Below are 22,690 nucleotides of genomic sequence, written 5' to 3'. Positions count from 1 at the left end.
CAAAATACAAATTCAGAATGCACAGAAATTTATCAGCAAGCAAATGCACTTCAAAGGTCATTAGAGAAATTAAGCCATATGATTTCCATAATTATTATACTTAAGGCAGTTAAAAATACTTATCCATGTACCTTGATCACAGAGTCTCCATTAAGAGATTGCAACAGAAGTTTATTTCCATGAAATGTTATGAATATGCAAAGTGATAGCAATATCCCAGTTACCGATGATTTTACATTCATAAGTAGCAAATCTAAGTGATTACCCCATTAATCCTTACCTATGATTCCGCTGGAACAAAAAAAAAAATAGCATAAAAGCCTTACCTTCCACAGCTTCATTAGCTAGTACTGGAGTAAGTTCATAAGAAGCAATGTATGAAACTGTTTGTGATGGTACAATTGTCAGTGGTGGTGTTAGTTCGATACCATTGGTGTGGCAACACTCAGTTGGGGCTTTCTGATGCGTGTGTGTTGTGGCTATATCCTCTTCTGTACTTTCTTCTTTTCCCAAAATAGGCAAAGGGTCCTTGCTTGAATGATTTGTGTTCCCTGCAGGAGCATCATCAGATTCTTTTGTTGCACATTCTGTCACTATCGAGTAAACTACAGCAGCAGTGTTTTCCTTGGCTGTGAATTGGTCATACTGAGTAGGGCTACCCGGCTTGAATACATTCTTGAATGGACTTTCCACATATTGTGAAGACCTGTCCCGTTGTGCTGGATTTCCATTTTCCGTTTCCACAAGGTCTTCTCCGGGATTATTATTGTTATCTCCGCTTGGGGGATTAATTTTTAGAGGTTTTTCTAAATCACAAGGATTTATCCCACCATCTCCTGTATCTCTTGAGGTTTGGCCATTGTTGAAAGACGGCGAGAAAGGCTTATTGTCATCTTTCTTAGGCTCTGGAATAAGCAATGATATTTGATAATGGCCTTAAGTTAAGTAAATGCAGTCGTAATTCACTGTTTTTTTTTTCTGGTCCTTCAGCATAATCCACTTAAGCTATCTACAGTACACAGCATTATTGGTCCAGAGTTAATACATACTGTTGGCACTTCATATCTACAAGTCTACATGACTGCCATTGGCGAAAATGCTCCACCATGCACTCACAGAAAGCATCACTTATATGTACACTAAGGCCTCGACCTGGTTTCGTATTCATATGGGGCATCATTCATGCACTGTATCATCTGATTTGTCGTCAGTCTGTGTGACATGATGATGAATATTTACAATGAAGAGTTGCTCTGTCAGCACAATCATCATCAATGATAAGGAGGCATAGTACCCTATCAGAGAGAGACGTGACAGCTGCCATGTGTCACAGGATAAGAGCAGATCACATTATCTTGATTTGCGTTTTCTAAAAGTTAAGAATCTATACCTTACTGGTAAAGGAAATAGCAGTCTTTCATTTCAAATGCAATATCACATACACAGGGGTTTCCAGCAGAAGGAATAGCCACTTATTCCTCCTCTGTTTACAATTGCAACAAAACATCCAGTCTGGCTAAAAATGCATAACTACAATTTAAGGTAACTGGCAGCTACAGAGCATACAACAAGCAACTCTTGTATAAATGAAGCATTACAGAGTAGTTGTCACTGAACTATGGGCTCCCTCTATTCTCCTCCCTCCGAGCAAGTGGCACACAAGGGAGAAGTTGTAGGAGGCAAGTGTGTGAGTTGGAAAACAGCAAAGTGAAAGGAAGAAGGATGAGACAGAAACATACAGAGATTAGATGAAGTAAGACAGAAACATACAGAGATTGTATGAAGTAATCAAATGACAGGTAGAGAAAAAATATACACAAGAGCAAAAAAGAGGGAGAGAAGAAATGGAAAAGCAACGTTTCTCCAAATCATGCTGCGGCGGGAGTTGTTTGGCTTGTTGACTGAGTGGGCTTGCCGCGCAAGTCCCACCAAGGGGCCAGGCTGAAGGGTAGGAAGGGAAGTTGGACCATCTGAATGGATGCAGGCAACAACAACAACTCTCATCTAGTGTAGCCAGGCAGGGCTGGGACGATTAGTTAGTCGGGTTAGCAGTGTAGTACGGACCAGCGCTGCAAAGGCATCAAGAGACGTTAGTTGGGGGCATTGGTTAGCATGCGGCAGAAGCGAATCACAGTCAAAAGATTAAGGAGCTGATTTTCTTATAAGCTGCTCACGAACTCTTGAATTATTTAATTGTTATTGATATGTGGGAGATAACATGAGTAATTATAGTTCTGATCTCCATTTCTTTAATGAGTGAGCTTGCATCAGCCTTCTACAAATTTCATTTACAAAAAAATAGTCAGACAAAGGCAAAGGAAGATGAGATCAGTAATGGCTAGATACAAAGGATTTAGTTGACCTACACAGTACTAAGATTAACATACAGTGAGTAAGCAGGGCAAAAGATAACAAGAAAAATCGAGAAAGAAAGACAGAGAGACAAATGGGACCGTCTAGACTTATTAATATTTGTGAGTAAATATTATTATCAAAAAAGTCACTTAGTAATCATTTCTGGAACAAAATTAGAAGTCATGGAACCAGTTAGATGAGCAATATATCCTCTTAAAAAATTTAGATGACATGAAACAACTATGCAACAAATAGGAGATTTGACATTTATACCTAGATTTACAGTTAGTAATCTCTGTGATGAAATTACTCTGGTTGTTTTGGAGAGCCTAGGAAACAGATATAAAAATTTCAGTAGCTAAATAGGTGTTTTTCAATTCATTTCCACAGTAATTATTAGCAGTCTCTGCGATGAAATTTCTTTGGTTACGTTATGAGGTTTGTTTTAAAAATAAAATAGGTGCTTTGTTATTGGCCTCCAAAATTACCATTAGATATATTAGATATATAAAGAGGTCTTGGGTAACAAAGTCTTTTGTTACTGAACTAAAGCACACATAATGTGTGTGATAAATTATTATGGAAAACTAGATTAAATTCTTTACCTGTAGCATCCAAGCCCCGTCCAGCTCTACATGTCCCCCAAGCTGCAGGAGACTCTTGCACTTTCTGTAACAAATCATGCACTGTCCTTCCAGGCAACGTTGTACCTTCTCCAGAAGGCGCAGATGAGGCTGTATAACCCTGCCGTTTGTTTTCCTTGGGTCTTTCTTTTGCCGTTTCCGGTGGCCATCTCGATATGTGAGTTCCATTCTCACCACCATCAATGTGGAATTCTTTCTTACTTATTTTTCTCACAATCATCTTGTATTCCTCCAGATTCTGCTGATGGCTATCCCTGGGATTTTCGTTGTTGCTGCAGTCAGCCTCAGAGTGGCTGCCAAACTCTGAGAGATTCTCTTTCGAGGCAGCTGATGATGATAATGTACCATGCCAGTCAGTACCTTTGGAAAGCCCTGTGTTACCAATTTTAGCTTCACGACCATTGGAAAAACTGTTAACAGAAGAGAAATCTTCATTGTGTTTAGTTGTATTAATATTTAAGCCTTGTGGTCTCTTAAGAGGATTGTGTTCTGTGTGAAAGCGATGTAAATCTTTGGTTACTGCTGGTTCATGTTTATTAGAGGCTACATGCCGAAGCTTAACGTTAAAAAAGCTACTATTAGTTGCGATAGATGTTGATGTTGATGATGAGTTATGTTGTGGTGACCTTTTGACTCTATTAGAAACCTCTGCGTGCTGATTATAATGTTCTGTGCTTGATTTAATTCCATTGTTTCTCAAGTGTCCAGTGTCCAAGCTTGCATCACCTCCCTTACCTACAGTGTCCCAGTCAAAGGATGCGCTCTTCCTGTGTTCTACCTTTTGATGGAACTCATTTTTCTCTTCTTTCTTTAATTCGAGGAAAACGTTTTCCACCGATCTTCTTTTCAAAATACTCTTCGGCTTCGGTTTGGCGTCTTCAGAACTGACAACTTCTGGTACGATTTCGGCTTTCTTCAAACTCTCCTCCAGAAATCTCATGAATTCTGTCACATCTTCTTTTCCCGTCGGAATTGGAAAGTCATACTCTTCCACATTTTGGTTCAACTGCTCAGCTGTCATCTTTGTTGGATCTGGCCCAGCCACAGACTCAAATTTTGAGCTGCTCTGAACTTTCTTTGCCTGGGAATCAGGAAACAGATTAAGGGGTGTGTCTCCAAATCGCATCACTGGAAGATTTCCACTTGGAGATGTGGGGTTGCTGTGACTTTTCTGAACTGGTGAACCTTTCAAGTGGTCACCAAATCGTGTTTCTTTTGACTTATCAGGGGGAGACTCACAACCTGAGTCTTTTGTTGGAATTTCACCAAATCTCATTTCTTTCGTTTTTCCTGTAGCTGCTTTTGATGACTTACTCTGCACACCACCCCAATCGTGCTTCAAGTCGCCAAACCTAACCTCATCTTTTTGAGGCTTTCGCGATCGGTACCTACGGTTGGAATCACCCTCTGATGTTTCAACAGCAGAAGAATCGAACGATACCCTAGGCCTTTCGGCGGACTGGTCACGTGAACGATCTGTGTTATGCTCCAGCATTCTGTTGGTTCCTTTATTTGCACTCAAATCTTCATTCACTCGAGCAGAAGCCTCTTCTGCAAGTTCAACTCCAATTCGTGAGGTTTCCTCTCTCAAATCATCAAGTGCATCCAACCCACCACGACTCCAGGCTGATGAGGATTCAGTTATGTGGGAGCTAACTGAATTGAAATCAGTAGTGCTTGTCAGTGTAACATTAAGAGCTTCCAATTTCCTTCTTGCTTTAGCTACCCATTCTGGCTCTTGGCAGGTGGAGGATGCACGATCTGAGAGCTGATCAACTGGCTTAGCAGTTCGAAGACTTCTTCTCTCCTTTGCCAGCCGGATCCAGTTAGGCTTCTCTTCTCCCTCCAGCGTGATGTGTCCTGCAGAAAGGCTTAAACGATGTTTTCGAGGGGGTGGTATTGGCCTTGTCTCTGGTTGGTCTTCTTCTTTTTGTAGGCTAAATGAGTCTCTGTCAGTAGATGCTGTTTCAATCAAACTCTGTTGTTCAGTATCTTCTATGTTACTGATGTCACTAATGTCACTCTTGTACTTTGTTGGTGTATTAATCAGTTTTTCTCTCTCGTGACGACTTGGACTTCTTAATGATTCCTCTGTAGAAATCTGGTGCAAAGAAGATACCGGATTCGGATGCTGTTGACTATAAATACTTGTTCCTTGAAAAGAATCTATAGACCTGTTAATGAAGAGGCTTCTCCTTGTATTTTTTGTATTTTCAGTCTCAAGTGGATCACAAGATTTTATTCTGTCCCTTACACTACTCCTCTCAGATTCTCTGTGGTTATCTGGCTCAGTTTTAAGGGGTTCACAAAAATTCTCAACATCTGATATATCCTCCTTTGTAATATTTACTTCTCTAGAAGTTGGACTCATATCATGAGAAGGTGGTCCACTTTCAGTAAGGTTCGAAGCCCCAAAAAGATAGCTACGTATTCCTTCTTTTTCTTTCTCTAGTGTTGGACTGGACTGAACTTTGAATAAGGGACTTTCACTTCTAAAATCATCCTGGTCCTGATCCAATGAGCTCATAGACTTAGAACGAACAGAATTTTGACTGATGTGTGTAGAAGAAACATGAGAGCTAGATGAATCTCTCCTCTCCCTTTCTTCTGAAAGGCTGCGTAGCTGCTCTTTAATTTGTTCTCTGAGAGCCTTCCTCTCTCTTCTCTCTTGCTGGATTTGTCTCTTTTCTATTGTTCTTCGTACGTTGAAGGCACTAGCTCTTGACGGTCTGTTTTCTGAGTCGCTCTGGCGAACGTACATACGAGAAGTACTTTCTTTTCTAGGAGGTTCAGGTTGATTTACAATAGACACATTAATGCCTCCTTCAAAAGAGGGATCTACTTCAATTGGGATAACCCTCGTTGTTGACTGATCCTTACCTGATCTTAGTGAACGCCTGGTCTGTAAATCTCTTATCCACAGAGGAACAGGATTTTCAGAGATCAAATTAGTTGCTGACTTGCTCTTCTTCTCACTGATCTTTATGACGGTTCTTCGATTAACCAACCCTGAATCAGCAATACTTTCTCTATCGCTTATGACAAAATCTGCCTCAGAAGATGACCTGTTCTCTTCGCCTTCTCTTTCAAATATGGTGCTTGCTGATTCAAGCAGTGATTCCCTCTCCTCGTTCCACCTTCTTGCTGCTTCAGATCTTTGACTGTCTGTAACTGAAGTGTTTGAAGTCACATCACTCGGTGGCCAAAGTTCACTTATATCACTTGAAGACCTTCGTTTCGCAGCTAAGCGTGCAACTTCTTCTTTGATTCGTCTGAATGATTCCTCAGACTCATAGGTAGAGCTCAGCAGTGGATTAGAACCTCCTAAAGTCCTTTTGTTACGCGTCTCAAAAAGTTTCTTTCGAATTTCCTGATTTGCACTGAAACTGTCTAAACCTTTCCTCTTTTCGTTTGTTTTATAGAGTTTCGGCTCATGCAACTGCTCTCGAAAAGTAAAGTCTCTGTTCTGAGCGCTACTGAAAGCCTTTTCGCCTGACTTCTGCTCTCTGCTCTTTGATTCCTTGTTTTGACTCTCAACTTGAACTTCAATGTTCACTACTCTGGGGATGACCAGGTCTTCCTCGAGATCTGCCTGGTCTTGGAGGAGCTGCAAGCTGTCAGCTGAAGACCTCCTTGAGCTTCTAGATTCTCTGGAAGGAGGTCGGCGATTGCTCAGAGCTCCACTTCGGCCCACAAAAGCTTTTCCTTTCTGCAGTGAGTGGTCGAGGTGAGTCAGAGCCAACTGAAAGGAGAAGAAATAAAGATCAGGAACCAACTTGAACAGTATTGGTACTCCATGACAACCCTAATTATAAAGTAACTTAACCAGACCACTACTTCATTACATTTCTGAATTCTCTTGGGACTGTCCTGACAGGCCAAAGTGAAGCCCAATACTCTCAGTAAAAATTCTGACAAATAGAGTCTACGAAAGAATTTCTTGCACATTAATCATGTTATTTGCTTATATTGGTATTTATTTATTCAGATGATTACTTGTTTTTTAATAAAAAATATTGCAAAATAAAAAGATTCAATATATGAATTAAACAAATGATTAATCATACATCACACATTCATATCTTACTTAATAAGGATGAAATATTAATTCATAAAATGTAACAAATACCAAAATGATGTTTAGTAAAATATTTAAAGATTTGTAATAAATAACATAAGTGAAATACATAATGTAAAATGCACATTATTAATTAACAGGTTACATAAAAAATAAGATATACTCTATCAGAGACAGAATATACATTCATACAATAATCATAGAGCAGTGCATATAAATGAAATATATAAGATGGAACACATTTAATACATATGATGTATAATACATTATCAGCCAACCCCAAGGACACACACACAGCAGCGCTTTCTCTGCTTAATCAGGCTACTGCCGCCTCAGCCAGGCATGATCTGGAAGCTCTGACTGACACCATTTGCCCTTTCACGAAGTTGGGACAGAGGAACAGATTAAACGAGGTGATAAAATGTCGCCCTTGTGTACTTGGGGAGTTCGCTTCCTCCTCTTCTCTGTGTTTACGAGTGTAGTGAAATGCTGATCATATTTCCAATAGTGACTTCTCATACTATCGTGGGCGAGGCGCAAAGAGTGAAATCAGCGGTGATTTCACTATCAGAATATGTAAGATTCTATACAACGGGCTCTCGTTAGCAGTTATTGTGGACTGACTTCTTCATTATTTACCATCTTTACTGAAAATAAAAACTGTGAAATTAAAGCAGTTTTTTTTTTTTTTTTTTTTGTAAATCTAACTTCTTTCCGTGAAATATGAGGTATTAAATTTCAAATTTGAAAACAAATGCAATGGTAAAATTTGACTTTGTAAAGGAAACGTAGATTCAGCTTAAGACTGCGACAAAAAGAAAAGTCGTCTTTGAACCATATATACAACTGTATATACGTCAATTAGCAAATAAAATAAAGAAAGAATTCTTCCCTAATTCTTTATATATAAGACCAAAAAAGTTATCTGTTAAAAATGTATTTGCATCTGCACATGCTCTAGTAAAAAGAAAAAGAGGGGGGGGGAATTTCCTCCCCCAAATTCTTTATAATAAGATCCTTGGGCCGATCACGACTGTAGTGTATAATATTACACAACTGATCCCAAGGTGCTGGCTAGCCAACTAGGAAATACCAACACCAGCTGGGCATCTGAGAGGTAGAGTTAACCCCCTAGACATTCAGATAACTGTCGAAATCCTTTCCAGACCACCATAAGATTTGAAAGAGATTCTGAAGTTTTTGTGGTTCTTAGAGGGGGTTGGGTGGTGATGGAGGGATGGGTGTTTCCGATCTGGAAACGTTCGTGCTTATGGCTAAGAGATTTCTTTAATACTGACTTTTAACAAGTCATGTAAATCATTAATAATTTTAGCTTTTTTCATATTGGAAGTGCTAGGAAAAGAAACCATGAGAGAACGTGAAGTTTATACTGCAACCTTTGATATGAGAAAACCCTAGTTTGTAAAAGGTTGTGCTGCTCCTAATTGAAGACATATGGTTTTGTTGATAGCTGACTTTCTGAATATTTTATATCCCCATAATCATAGGATTTTGTTATAAATTTACGTCATAATCAGAATGGACAGAAAAAGTTACTTATTTTATAACCCTTAATGTGATATGTAGAGGAATTTAAAATACAAGTCTCTCATTAGGAAAAATAATCGTTTCTTCCTGTAGCAGGTTACGATAAAACGTTTTGCAGCCTTGGCATTATGGACACAGAGTGAGATCTTTTCTCTTCTGGTTAGCCAGAGCCCAGAGGTCCACCCCAGGCCCCTTACTGCTTTTCACACCTGACTATTCTTACTGGCTGCCAATGAGCATATGGCTGGCTTAGTCGAAACCAACCAACCAACCAACAAAAGAACCAAAAATAATTGTTTTTGTAAAATTAAATCATCAGAAAGCTAAGTTAGAAATATGCAAGGGGTACTCTCATGCTTGATAGCCTCAGGTATCTTGAAGGTTTCTCCAACATGAAATTGCCACCAAAGCTGAAATCCTGCATGAAAATTCATTTGAAATATCTATAAGACAGGTTACGTCGATTCATAAACCCAGTAAGTTACAACCACGACCAAGTCAGAAGGCTTCATTGTCGTATTCTGACAACCTGTCACCAAGAAGAAACTGGAGGCACTGTTAACTGGCACGTTACCAGGCTATGATATCAAATTTCAGAATTATTGCCAGTGACTGTAATGCATATACACTCATGTATACTCATTGTCATTTTCATTTAAAAAGAACCAAATAAAACTTCGAAGAAAATGCACCCATGAGGTCCCATCGTAGCAATATTCATCACATTTCTCAGCCCCATTACTTAAATTTCCAAGGTGACATTTTTCCTGGTGTATTGCAGAAACTCCTCTTGTTTCTCAGGTAATGTGCAATGAAAAAGTGTAATGCAAATGACCTGCTATACCCGTTTTTATCCACTGTCTCACAACGAGGTCTATAAGACCATAACATTCGGTTAGTAGAATGCATCTACGACTATACAATTTAACAACCAACGAAAATATAAGCAGCAAAAGTAATGACCAGTGTTCATAACGAAATGAGCCGACGTCACTCTGTTTTTTAAAAGAATTTGTCTTACCTTAAGAGCATTGAGGTCAAGCGACGGTGTTGTGTCATGAGGTGAATGGAAGTCACGTGACTCGTCTGCCCAAGATGCAGCCCTAACGCTCTGAAAATAAAAAAAAATAAATAAGTAAATACATAAATAAATAAATAGATAAATACATAAATAAGTGCATTCACTGAATTGAACATAGAATTTAGACCAAAGGCCAAGCACTGGGACCCATGAGGTCATAAAAAGTTTAGAAGGTGTAACAGGAGGAAAACATCAAAGCAGTTGCAATATAAATCAGTTGTTAGGAGGGGGTTGAGGAAAGTAAGATGGAAGAAAGAGAATATGAAAAGAGGTACAGTAAAAGAAACAAAAGGGGTTGCAGCTAGAGGCCGAAGGCACATTGCAAGGAACCTTAAGTAATGCCTACAGTGCACCGCATGAGGCGCACTGACGGCATTAACTCCCCGACGGGAATAAGTGCATTCGGTACAGAGCAAACCTACGGCAAAAGCCACTCAAAAGTAACTGAATAAACTGGTCAACATTTACAAGTTTTTTTATGATACTGTCTGGTATGGTTCCTAAAATTATTAATTAATATGAAATTATATTTTAACTGTTCAGTATGAAGAGAACACCATAAATAAACTGACGGCCCTAATGCATTACACCCATAGAAAATCTTCGACCTTGACGTTTGAAACCAAGTAATTATTAGGGAATTACCTTTATGACATATAATAATAGGAAGACGACACAACAAATTTGTAACCGACCATGAAGCATTAAGCCACCAAAAATACGTGACCTTGACCTTCGACTGTTCGAGGAGGAACTTGGTAGACTTAATTGTTAGGAAATCATAATATAAATTTGGATGTGAAAATTATGTCGCAAATATATTGCAGATAAGGGAGCATTTTCAGCAATCAGAATGCCAGACCGAGACATTTCATATTTAACCATATCTGATCTCTCTCAAAATTTAGTCATTAAACATACACAAACACACGCACACATACACACACACACTGGCTTAGTTTGCGGAGCTGAAATAAATTGATTAAATAAATAAATAAGTAAATATATAAATATATAGATATGTATATACATATATATATGTGTATATATATCATTCCGATAGTGGGAGCGATTTACGAGTTTATTTACAAAGAAAACTTTGTGGCTCTGCTGAACTTGGCAGCTAGCTATGTACCCGGTAGTTATTCAATTGAGGTTAGCAAAAGCCAACCCCTCTAAGAGGAAAATAAATTTGTATTATATATATATGTGTGTGTGTGTGTTTATATGTGTATGTATATTATATATATATATACATATATATATATGGTGATGTGATAAATAGTCATATATATATATATATATATATATATATATATATATATATATATATATATATATATATATATATATATTATATATACATATATATATATATATATATATATATATATATATGCATATATATATATATATATATATATATATATGCATATATTATATATATATATATATATATATGTCTGTGTGTGTACAAATAATAGATACGGATATGAAAAAGTACTTAATACAAAGTAAATTGGTAACTAAATCATCTTAATTATCTGTACACACACACATTCATACACATAAACAGACACAAACACACACACACACACACACACACACACATATATATATATATATATATATAGAGAGAGAGAGAGAGAGAGAGAGAGAGAGAGAGAGAGAGAGAGAGAGAGAGAGAGAGAGAGAGAGAGTAGCCATTGCTCACTGGGACTCCCGCTGTATAAATAACGGTGACCGGCCTGAACCGGAATCTGACCCGGAAGTTGAAGATCAATTTTTTTCCTTCAGGTCGTAATTGGCACTGATTACGGCAGACGCCTGGTTGCAAGAGAGAGAGAGAGAGAGAGAGAGAGAGAGAGAGAGAGAGAGAGAGAGAGAGAGAGAGAGAGAAGCTGTGATGTTTATCCAGTTATATAATTTCTTTGATCATCTGGTCAATGAGTTGATTAATTTATGCAATTTCAAGTGATCTTCCGCAACTGACGAAAAACACCTTTCTCTTAGTTTTACTTTCAGCTTTCTGTAAAAGAAAACTATTATAGAGATGGCTATTTGCCTGTCCGTCAGCACTTTTTCTGTCAGCCCTCAGATCTTAAAAACTACTGAGGCTAGAAGGCTGCAAATTGGTATGTTGGTCATCCACCCTCCAATCATCAAACATACGAAATTGCAGCCCTCTAGCCTCAGTAGTTTCTGTTTTATTTAGGGTTAAAGTTAGCCAGAATCGTGCCTCTGGCAACGATATAGGACATGCCACTACCGGGCCGTGGTTAAAGTTTCATGGACCGCGGCTGATACAGCATTATACCGAGACCACCGAAAGATAGATCTATTTTCGGTGGTTTTGATTATACAATGTACAGAAAATTTGATTGCGCCGAAGAAACTCCGGCTCATGTCTACTTACAGCAGCTAAGGCCAGTTTTGGCTTTTAATGTATGTTTAAATGCAGAGGCCTATGTGGTAGGCAAACCAAGGGCCATGGTTTGCCTATCCTAGACCGGATGTCAAAACGATATAAGATTCAAACATTTCAGAGTTGGTCCAAAGAGGTAACGGCAGACCCTCCCTGTTCAACTTTCATATTTGGGTCTTTTCGTCCTTTAGGTCCATATGCTATGCTTGGTAGAACCAAGCCAACAGGTCCACAACAGACCTTTTTATTCCCTTTAAAATCTTCCACATTTACATCTGTCTTTGGTCAAGGACCGTGTTGACTTAAGTCCTTCATACTCTAAACCAAGCACTTAATCTTCTTATCTGTAATTTTTGATAGTTGACATAATTATGATTTCTGGTTTATTTATTTATAACCTTCTTCAAGGAGGTTAAGTTTCGGGTTTGGTTTGTTTGGCTGTTCGTCTGTTTGTTTGTTAATTAAAAAAATTACGCCTAAAATTTCACAGAAAGTGATCATCATGATTGACCCTTTGCGATTAGATTTTGGGTGAGATGGGGGTGTAATAATTTCTCCATTTGTTAATCTGTTTGTCAGCGGTATTAAGCTATAAGCAATTGGTGGATTTTTACCAAAAATTTTAGCAAACGCGTTCTTCACACCTGGCAAATTTATTGGAGAACTTAGCTCTCGAAGAGAACGCAGCTTTTGGGGGAAAATGTACATTTTCGGAGGTGTATAGAAGTTCGTGATCTTTGAATGCCTATATCATTTATATTTCGTTATGTTTTTTTACCATAATTGTTTTCATATACTTTATTTTTTCCTGCGCTTCAGCGATAGTCTACGGGTAATAAACTTCACATTTAGATTTGCCGTCGTCCAATCCGTGACCAGCTTCTCTCACTACTGGCCCTTTTAAAGGAAGGTACTTTGGTCCGAACTTAGGGACGGTACACTGTGGTGCGTCTACACCAGTAAAACATATCATAAACACGTTGCAAACTGGTTGAATACAAGTGATCGATTTATTGGTAATCCTAACCTGTGGTTTTTAATGGTTATCCAGCTTTTATTAAACATTCGCTCTCCAGGGTCGTTGACTTAATTTTAACCTGATTGTGATGTGTATGTGTTAAGTTCCAGACGTGTTTATGCCAGGTTTTACTGTAGTGTGGAGGCGCCTTAAAGTCCTGAAGGTTTGTTCTATCTCAACCCTTTTTTATATCACCCCCAGTTTGTGCCGTGTGCATACACAGATAATTATGAAGATAGAACGGATTTCTTTCAGTGACGTATTGAAGGATTTGATTTAAATCATTGCCCAAGACAAGTACAAAACTAAAGATATAAGAACATTTGCCAAATTTTATTTTATTGTGTGGCTCTGATCCTATCTGACAACAGCTTCGCCATGAGAAATTCAAAGAAAAGAATAAATTTGTAGATAATTAAAAATAAAAACAGTCAGAAGATGTTAAAGCTTTTGATGAACTTATATTTTGGACCAGACGCCATCCACAGACACCACAGTAGTAAAAACCATGAAGAAATATAAGTTTGGAACAACTCACAAATAAAAGCCTGGCGAGATAATATTTAAAGCTTTGGATCGAAATATATTTTAGGTCCGATCTCCGTCAGGATGACCTCGGCCAGAGTTTGAAGCCTTGAAATTGCCTCCAGAGGCAAGTGACCTTAGCCGGCCCTTTTTCCCGCTGACTGTTGTTGGTCTTTAAAAAACACCAAGATCAGAAAAAAAATATATGACCCGCAGTCTTAACCTGGTTTTGTTTTTGTGGGAGTTTTTACCCACCTTTTTTCTCTTAACCCGAACGTCACAGAATCCTCAAAAGGATCATCTCGGAGCCGGGAAGAAACTGGCTCCGCCTCTCACGATGACAAGGCACAAGGCGAGGTTCTGACGGGGGCCACACAAGGCAAAAATAGAGGTAAAAAAGATCAGTTGGGGGTTTGTGGCAATGAGGAAGGCAGAAAAGAGGAAAGAGAGAGAGAGAGAGAGAGAGAGAGAGAGAGAGAGAGAGATTAAATTAGTTTTTGGTAACGTGGAACATTAAGAATAGAGAGAGCGGATGTCTGGGTAAGGTATCCCGTTGTATGGAGAGAGAGAGAGAGAGAGAGAGGGAGAGAGAGAGAGAGAGAGAGAGAGAGAGAGAGAGAGAGAGATTAAATTAGTTTTTGGTAACGCGGGACATTAAGAATAGAGAGAGCGGATATCTGGGTGAGGTATCCCGTTGTATGGAACGTGTATTAGAGAGAGAGAGAGAGAGAGAGAGAGAGAGAGAGAGAGAGAGAGATTACAAATGGGTCTTTGTGTTTTGTGAACAAACAGAATATTAAAAAAGCAGAATTTGGCTGATAATGTAAATTACGTAGGGGTTATACAACCAAAAATAGACGAAATATTTGGAGATAGAGAGTGCAGGGAGAGAGAGAGAGAGAGAGAGAGAGAGAGAGAGAGAGAGAGAGAGAGAGAGAGAGAGAGAGATTGAAATAGAATGATTGTAAACAAACTATTCAAACAGCTGCCTTCACTAATGGCTGCTTATTAACTCGGGTGAGAGAGCCAGTGGAAAGGTGTTTATTATCTCTGCGGCGTGGAAATGCTGGAACAGAATCCTCACGGTCACTTCCTTTCACCCTCCCTATTTCTAACACCCCCTCCCACACCCCACCCCTATCCCCTTTCCAACCTAGAGCCCTGTCTCTCCTCCTCCCTCCCCCCCTACACCTCCTACCGACCCCTTTTCCAAGTACCAATGTCTCAAATGCTCATCCCATAGTGAAAGTGAATGAAGGGTACGGAAACATATGTGAGCTGTAACTCACTCGTCATTCATTGTTCACTATGCATCACTGGATATGTAGAATAAGTTCAATTCTTCATGCTGTGGGTACGTGGGAAGTTTTTTTCTTTTTTAAAGGAACACAAAAATTTGCAAATGCCGGCTGAAGTTTACTTTCCAATCATCCAGAAGCATCTCATTTCTTGGTTTTTTGTTTTCTTTTTTCACATATGGCTTGTCTATTCTTTGAAAGCTCTCGACTCCAGGTAACTTAAGATCATTCAATGAATTTGTGAAAGCTTGCTTTGTGAATTAATGGACTGACTGTTTGAAGGAATAATGAGAATTGAGGGTACATCGAAGCTCTCTTGTCTCTGCGTTGCTAATTTGTCTGTTATTCAGTTAGTTCTAACAGTACCTCAATTGACTCGCAGCCCTTTGGCCTACTCTTTGGTTTTTCCACTTTTAAAAAATATTATGTTGAAGCTTACAGCTTACTGAGAGCTTTAATAATAATAATAATAATAATAATAATAATAATAATAATAATAATAATAATAATAATAATAATAATAATACTTGCTTTAGGCTCAGTTATCATACAACCCGATCGAAATATGTGCAGATGACACAATTGCTAAATTATGAACACAAAGATAAAAGAGAAAAAAAGGGGGTAACTGTTTTCATCAAAGTTTTATTTTTTCTAAAGGAACAATGAATGTCTTATGTAATTATAGACATTTACGACGTTCCTTCAGAATATGAAAGTAACAGGATCCTAAAAAAATATATACTCTCTTCATTGAGAGATTACTAGAGTACGAGCGAATATTAGGTCTATTCAATTACAAAAGATAGCATTAATACAAATCAAACATTTTTTTGCAGTAGTCACTTGCAGATACTTATATTACTAAGCAGGTCTTTGCAGTGTGCGAAGGCCAAAATTTTTTTCTTTAAATTGGCTACATGCCAGGCATTGAGAAGTACAAGGTCAGGCAACACACTGAAAAAGTGATAGGATGAAAGACTGACATTTCAGATATATATGTATGTATGTATATATATATATATATATATATATATATATATATATATATATATATATATATATATATATATATATATATATATATAGAGAGAGAGAGAGATATATATATATAATATATATATATATATATATATATATATATAATAATGGTCCAGTGGTTACTGGCCTCATCTCCAGCAGGAGCCTCCAGATCAATCACAGTTGGGAGGAGAATCAGCTTGGGTTTATTTCCCAAAAACCTGCTGGTTCTCATTTGACATAAATCAGAAATTTGTACCCGGTATTCAGTCAGCTACATTATATATATATATATATATATATATATATATATATATATATATATATATATATATATATATATATATATATATATATAATTCCAGCCTTCCTACTAATTTTAACAACTCTCCCACGAAAAATATTTCGGGCAATATATCTTTATGCGCTCAATGACTTGCCGTCACAATATGTGTGGCCTCAACCGCAACTGCCTTCCCAAAAAAAGGGAAAAAGTAGACTATAACCTTGCAATATCAGTTCGTGATTTTGTTCTGTTGGCTTTGAACCTGCTGTCTTGGGAAAGAGAGATCGTTCTGCTTTATTACATTTCAGTTAATATTACTGGAGGTCGTGGGTACGAACGGAGCCATTTTAAATGGTAGATAGGTCATGTATTTTAGATGGTATATTAGTCGTGGATTTTCTTAACTGAAAGGGGTTTAAAGGGTTTAGAAGGACTGTTTCTTCGGTGGTAATTTTTCATTTGTATAAGTCATCATATTTCTCCTTGTGGACGTTATGGAGGCATCAACACCTCTTAAATAGTAATCCTGCAGGGGTAAATAGAATATTATATATATATATATATATATATATATATATATATATATATATATATACATACATATACATATATATTTATATATATACATATATATTTGTGACTTCTAATACTATGTATCAGTCCTTCTTCAATGGCTTGGATATAATGTCGAAACCGGTCTTATTTTTCACCGTGGTAATATGTGATAAATGAATCACGTACAAAAGTGATTATAATCATATATATATATATATATATATATATATATATATATATATATATATATATATATATATATATATATATATATATATATATATATATATATATATATATATATATAAAGTGAATACAGTGATAGATTGGACAACATTTGTAAGCATATACCTACACCTCTTCTGCCTGGATGTTGTCCATTACTGACTCCACTTTTGCTTCTGCGTAAATCTGACCATAAATTTCTATATAAAACTTACAAACTTCACGAGATGTGTGTAACAGGGAAGGCTGAGGTCATGTAGAACCTAAATCTGAACTGCTGCCTGGCCCTAAGCACTGGTCTACATGCTTCTGTAGTTACTTGTATGTTTGTTACCAAAAAGTATAAAATTACTTTAACTGGAATTTTTCTCTCAAAAATTTCATCATAATACCTTTTTGGTTTCTTGTTTTGAAAGTCCCAAAGTCCACACCAGTCCTCTTCCATTTCACACCTTACCCCACTTACCTTTAAGCTAGGACCCGTGCTGGCGTAAGGCCAACTTAATTGAAACCAACCAACCAGTCATCATTTTTTCAGACACTCTTGGAGATTTCAACGTTCCCTAAGTAGTAATCCGCTATTGCTAATTTATATTAAAAAAAAAATTTGGTTTCCTTACTGGCTTGGAGATTTCAACGTCTCTTAAGTAGTAATCCATTAATGCTGATTTATATTTTTTAAAATAAATTGGGTTATTCTTATTGGCTTGAAGATTTCAACGTGCTTGAAGAAATAATCCCAGGGGACTATTCTGCTGTATTCAGAACTCCATAATTGTCCATTGTGAAATTAGGCGAAAAATATCCCATTCTCCCTAATGGGATATTTTTCGCTTAATTTCACAATGGACAATTATGGAGTTTTGAATATAGCATAATAGTCCCCTGGGATTATTTCTTTTAAGTACGTTGAAATCTCCAAGCCAGTAAGAATAACCCAATTTATTTTGTTATTAAAAAAATATAAATCAGCAATGGTGGATTACTACTTAAGGGACGTTGAAATCTCCAAGCCAGTAAGGAAACCAAATTTTTTTTTAATATAAATTAGCAATAGCGGATTAGTACTTAAGGAGCGTTGAAATCTCCAGGCGCGTCTAAAAAAAATGATGACTGGTTGGTTGTTTCAATTAAGTTGGCCTTATGCCAGCACGGGTCCTAGCTTAAAGGTAAGTGGGGTAAGGTGTGAAATGGAAGAAGAGGACTGGTGTGGACCTGGGACTTTCAAAACAAGAGACCAAGAAGGTATTATGATGACATTTTTGAGAGAAAAATTCCACAGTTAGAGTAATTTTATATTTATTACTAACAAAAGCATACAAGCAACTACAGAAGCATGTAGACCGGTGTTTAGGACCAGGCAGCAGTTCAGATTTAGGTTCTACATGACCTCAGCCTTCCCGTGTTACACACATCTCGTGAAGTTTGTAAGCTTTATATAGAAATTTATGGTCAAATTTACGCAGAAGCATATATACACATGTGTGTGTACCTTACTACACAGGGCCATAAAAATAAAAATATCTTCTTCAGACTTCCTATAAAGGTGTCTCTTTCCCTCCTCCAACTAAATATGAAAGACTCGGCCATCTTCCGTTTTCCTTGATTCCCATAAGCTTCCCACTTTCAAAAGACGTGTCAATATTCCCTTCGGGGTTAGGTATCAGTCTTCTTACTCACAGTTTCTACTATTCAGTAAAATTTCCGTATTCCCCTAATGGAGAAAAAATGTTTCTTGAAGGTGTTTCCTAAAAGAAGGAAATTTTTAGTTTTTTTTTTAAAGAAAATATTGTGCCGGCTTTGTCTGTCCATCCGTACTTTTTCTGTCCTCCCTCAGATCTCAAAAACTACTGAGGCTTGAGGGCTGCAAATTGGTATGTTGATCATCCACCCTCCAGTCATCAAGTATACCAAATTGCAGCCCTATAACCTCAGTAGCTTTTATTTTATTCAAGGTTAAAATTAACCATAATCGTCCTTCTGGCAACGATATAGGAAAGGCCACCACCGTGCCGTGGTTCAAGTTTCATGAGTCGCGGCTCATACAGCATTATACCGAGACCACCGGAAAATAGGTCTATTTTCGATGGCCTTGATTATATACGCTGTAGCGGCTGTACAGAAAACTTGATTGCGCCGAAGACACTTTGGGGCCTTTTTCACTTGTTTATTTTTGTCATCTCTCTAGGTTTTGAAATTTCCTCCTTGCTTTCGGTGTTTCTCTGAGATACAACTCATTGTTTGACCGTTACTCTTTCTTTTTACCGTTTTCTTCATGTCAGGGATAAATAGATAATGGAGTACCCTGCAAATCGACACCTGCTAAAAGAGACTGAATAAATAAACGGATTCTAGACTTACATAAAACAAGTAAAAAATGCGCCGAAGTTTCTTCGGTGCAATCAAGTTTTCTGTACAGCCGCTACAGCGTATAATCAAGGCCACAGAAAATAGATCTATCTTTCGGTGGTGTCGGCATAATGCTGAATAAGCCGCGGCCCATGAAAATTTATCCACGGCCCGGTGGTGGCCTATCCTTTACCGTCGCTAGAAGCACGATTATTGCTAACTTTAACCTTAAATGTGATTAAAACCACTGAGGCTAGAGGGCTGCAATTTGGTATGTTTGATGATTGGAGGGTGGATGATCAACATACCAATTTGCAGCCCCCTAGCCGCTGTAGTTTTTAAGATGTGAGGGCGGACAGAAAAATGTCGGACAGAAAAAAGTGCGGACTGAATAAAGTGCGGACAGAAAAAAGTCTGAAAAGAAAAAAGTGCGGACGGACAGACAAAGCCGGCACAATAGTTTTCTCTTACAGAAAACTAAAAAGGTGCATTTGTACATTATCGTTTACCACAATTTCAGTGACGAGGAAAATCAGTTAACTGCAATAAATTATTGTTAATGTGTCGTTTGTGATATATTTATTTTACGATCGTAAGTTTGGAAATTAATTCTCGGATAATTTTAGGGTGGATTGAATCAATATATAAAAGAAATGTATGAACTAACAGTAAATAGTTTTTACTGGAATAATAATAATAATAATAATAATAATAATAATAATAATAATAATAATAATAATAATAATAATAATAATAATAATAATAATAATAATAATAATAAAAAGCCACAGTAGTGTTAAAAATATTTATGTACAGAGTTAACATTACTGTGGCTTTTAATTCTCGATATTATAGCCTCGCTACAGGGTCGCCTTGTTTCAATAATAATAATAATAATAATAATAATAATAATAATAATAATAATAATAATAATAATAATAATAATAATAATAATAATAATGAATATCTACACGAAAGAATTTCTTACTCATCCTACTAGCTGGACTTTGATTGCTTGTGAGCTAACTGGCGTCACAAATACCAGAGTAACTGACGCCCATAATGGCTGGACATCAGAGCATTGAGGCGAAATGGGCCTCAAGGTCATCCAGGTGGTTTGGAGTCAATTACAGTATAACGAAAGGTGCGAGAAGAGGAAATTGGCTCCGTTCGTAATTGCTACGTCACTTGGGATTAATCAGTTTTTTCGTCTGCTAGACAAGCAACGCTCTCTCTCTCTCTCTCTCTCTCTCTCTCTCTCTCTCTCTCTCTCTCTCTGACAAGGCGAATAAGGTGCCTTTAGTGACCAAAACGAATAAGTTTCCTGCAGCTGACAAGAGAATGTCAGCGGACACGACAGATCAGCTTTTTGAATCTGACAAGGTAATAGCAGTTTCTTCAGCTGACTAGGCTTATTATAAGTTTATTCATATGAAAAGATAGATTACAACCTTACGACCGAAGTCTTATTCATTATGTTCTTGGAACTGAATGTTTATATCTAATCTAAACTGCCTATGTCTGGGCAAAAAAAGTAGTATATGTATATGTATATGTATATGTATATGTATATGTATATGTATATGTATATGTATATGTATATGTATATGTATATGTATATGTATATGTATTAACTTTATCACATACACAATTTTTCTGTGCATTAGTAGAGTTACTAAAAACTCCATTAGATACCATCCAGTTTGAATGAGGTCCTTTTAGTAATTCTACTAATGTATATATATATATATATATATATATATATATATATATATATATATATATATATGTATATGTATGTTTGTATATTTATATATATGTGTGTGTGTGTATGTATGTATATAAATATATTTATATATATAAAAATATATACCCATGTTTTGTTTAGACATAAATATGTATAAACACACACACACACACACACACACACACACACACACACACACACACACACACACACACATATATATATATATATATATATATATATATATATATATATATATATATATATGTATATATATATATATATGCATATATATGTATAGATATATATTTATACACATATATATATATATATATATATATATATATATATATGTATATAACCATTTTTTGTTTAGACATAATGTGTATGTATGTATGTGTATATATATATATATATATATATATATATATATATATATATATATATATATATACTGTATATGTGTATATTGTTCCCCAAAGCTCAGTGGATGAGATGTGATTGGTAATGGTTCAGACACGTCCCGTTAAATTCCGCTGTGATTATTTTTACCGCCGTAATAGCTTAGTACCTGTTAGTTAGCCGGGTGTGATGGGTTGCAATCCAGGTAGAAAAAGATTGGGTTAACAACCTCTTTTCAAAAGCCTCTCTCAGAACTAAAAGGCTAACTAACGTTTTCTAGGGCTACACCTCTCAGGGAAAACATGTTTAAAAAAATATTTCTGAATTTTTCTAATAGTGCACCAAGGAATTACTCTTTGTCATCAAGAGTATGAAGATGGAATAGTTAAGGCTTGAGACCCTGGAAAAGAAAATATAGCATATTCGAAAAAGCCGTTTGTCATCTGTTACTGCCTTTAGTTATAAGCTCATTCGTGCGTACTTTTGCACTACGTCTGCATCCAAATTATTGATATTTTCTCTTTTTTGTTTGCTTGTTTGTTTGTTTGCTTACTCTATGATTATTTATTGCATATTTATTCATTTTGTACTTTTTTCCATATTTCAGCCTGAAGTTATTCTGTATGAATATTTCCACGTTTTTAATAATAATAATAATAATAATAATAATAATAATAATAATAATAATAATAATAATAATAAGCAGACCCCCTTCTATATTTTTAGTTCCTCAATCCTAACCATTTGAACTTCAAGGATGAAACGTCATAAACTTCTGCCAAAAAACTCCCGAGGGCCTCTAGTTCCTTTGTTTACAATCTTGACCAACCGAAACCGGCAGCATTTCCGGTCTTCGGATCCCTTAGGAGGAATTTTCAGTATGTTATGATGAGGTGATGTTTTGGAGAGCTAAAATCGCCCACGGAGAACCGCGAGGTGGCAACACCGGCCAGGCAGGTACGAAGTTGCCAGCTCGCGTTATGCCTGAGTAACCAGGTCAGGGTAGTGTTCCTATGTGCTTTGTTGCCTAAATTTACATTAAATGGTTTTTGTCTGTCCTCCCACGTATCGCCTGCAGAATTTTACTCGCATAGTCTGAATATTTGCCTCGTCTTCATGAACGCTGAGCACTTT

General features: G+C 36.8%; 1 protein-coding gene across 1 annotated transcript in view; it reads right to left on the bottom strand.

The window, feature by feature from the left end:
* LOC136855802 (uncharacterized) overlaps positions 1–22,690 on the bottom strand; it is a 151,298-nt gene that overhangs the window by 17,041 nt on the left and 111,567 nt on the right. Inside the window, 3 exon segments of the mRNA XM_067133158.1 lie at positions 327–905; positions 2,961–6,741; positions 9,647–9,736. Of these exon segments, the coding sequence (XP_066989259.1) occupies positions 327–905; positions 2,961–6,741; positions 9,647–9,736 (4,450 nt within the window).

The sequence above is a fragment of the Macrobrachium rosenbergii genome, chromosome 33 (genome assembly GCF_040412425.1).
Source record: "Macrobrachium rosenbergii isolate ZJJX-2024 chromosome 33, ASM4041242v1, whole genome shotgun sequence".
Lineage (NCBI taxonomy): Eukaryota > Metazoa > Arthropoda > Malacostraca > Decapoda > Palaemonidae > Macrobrachium > Macrobrachium rosenbergii.
Note: the sequence above shows the minus strand (reverse complement) of the source record. Positions and strands in the feature narration are given on the sequence as shown.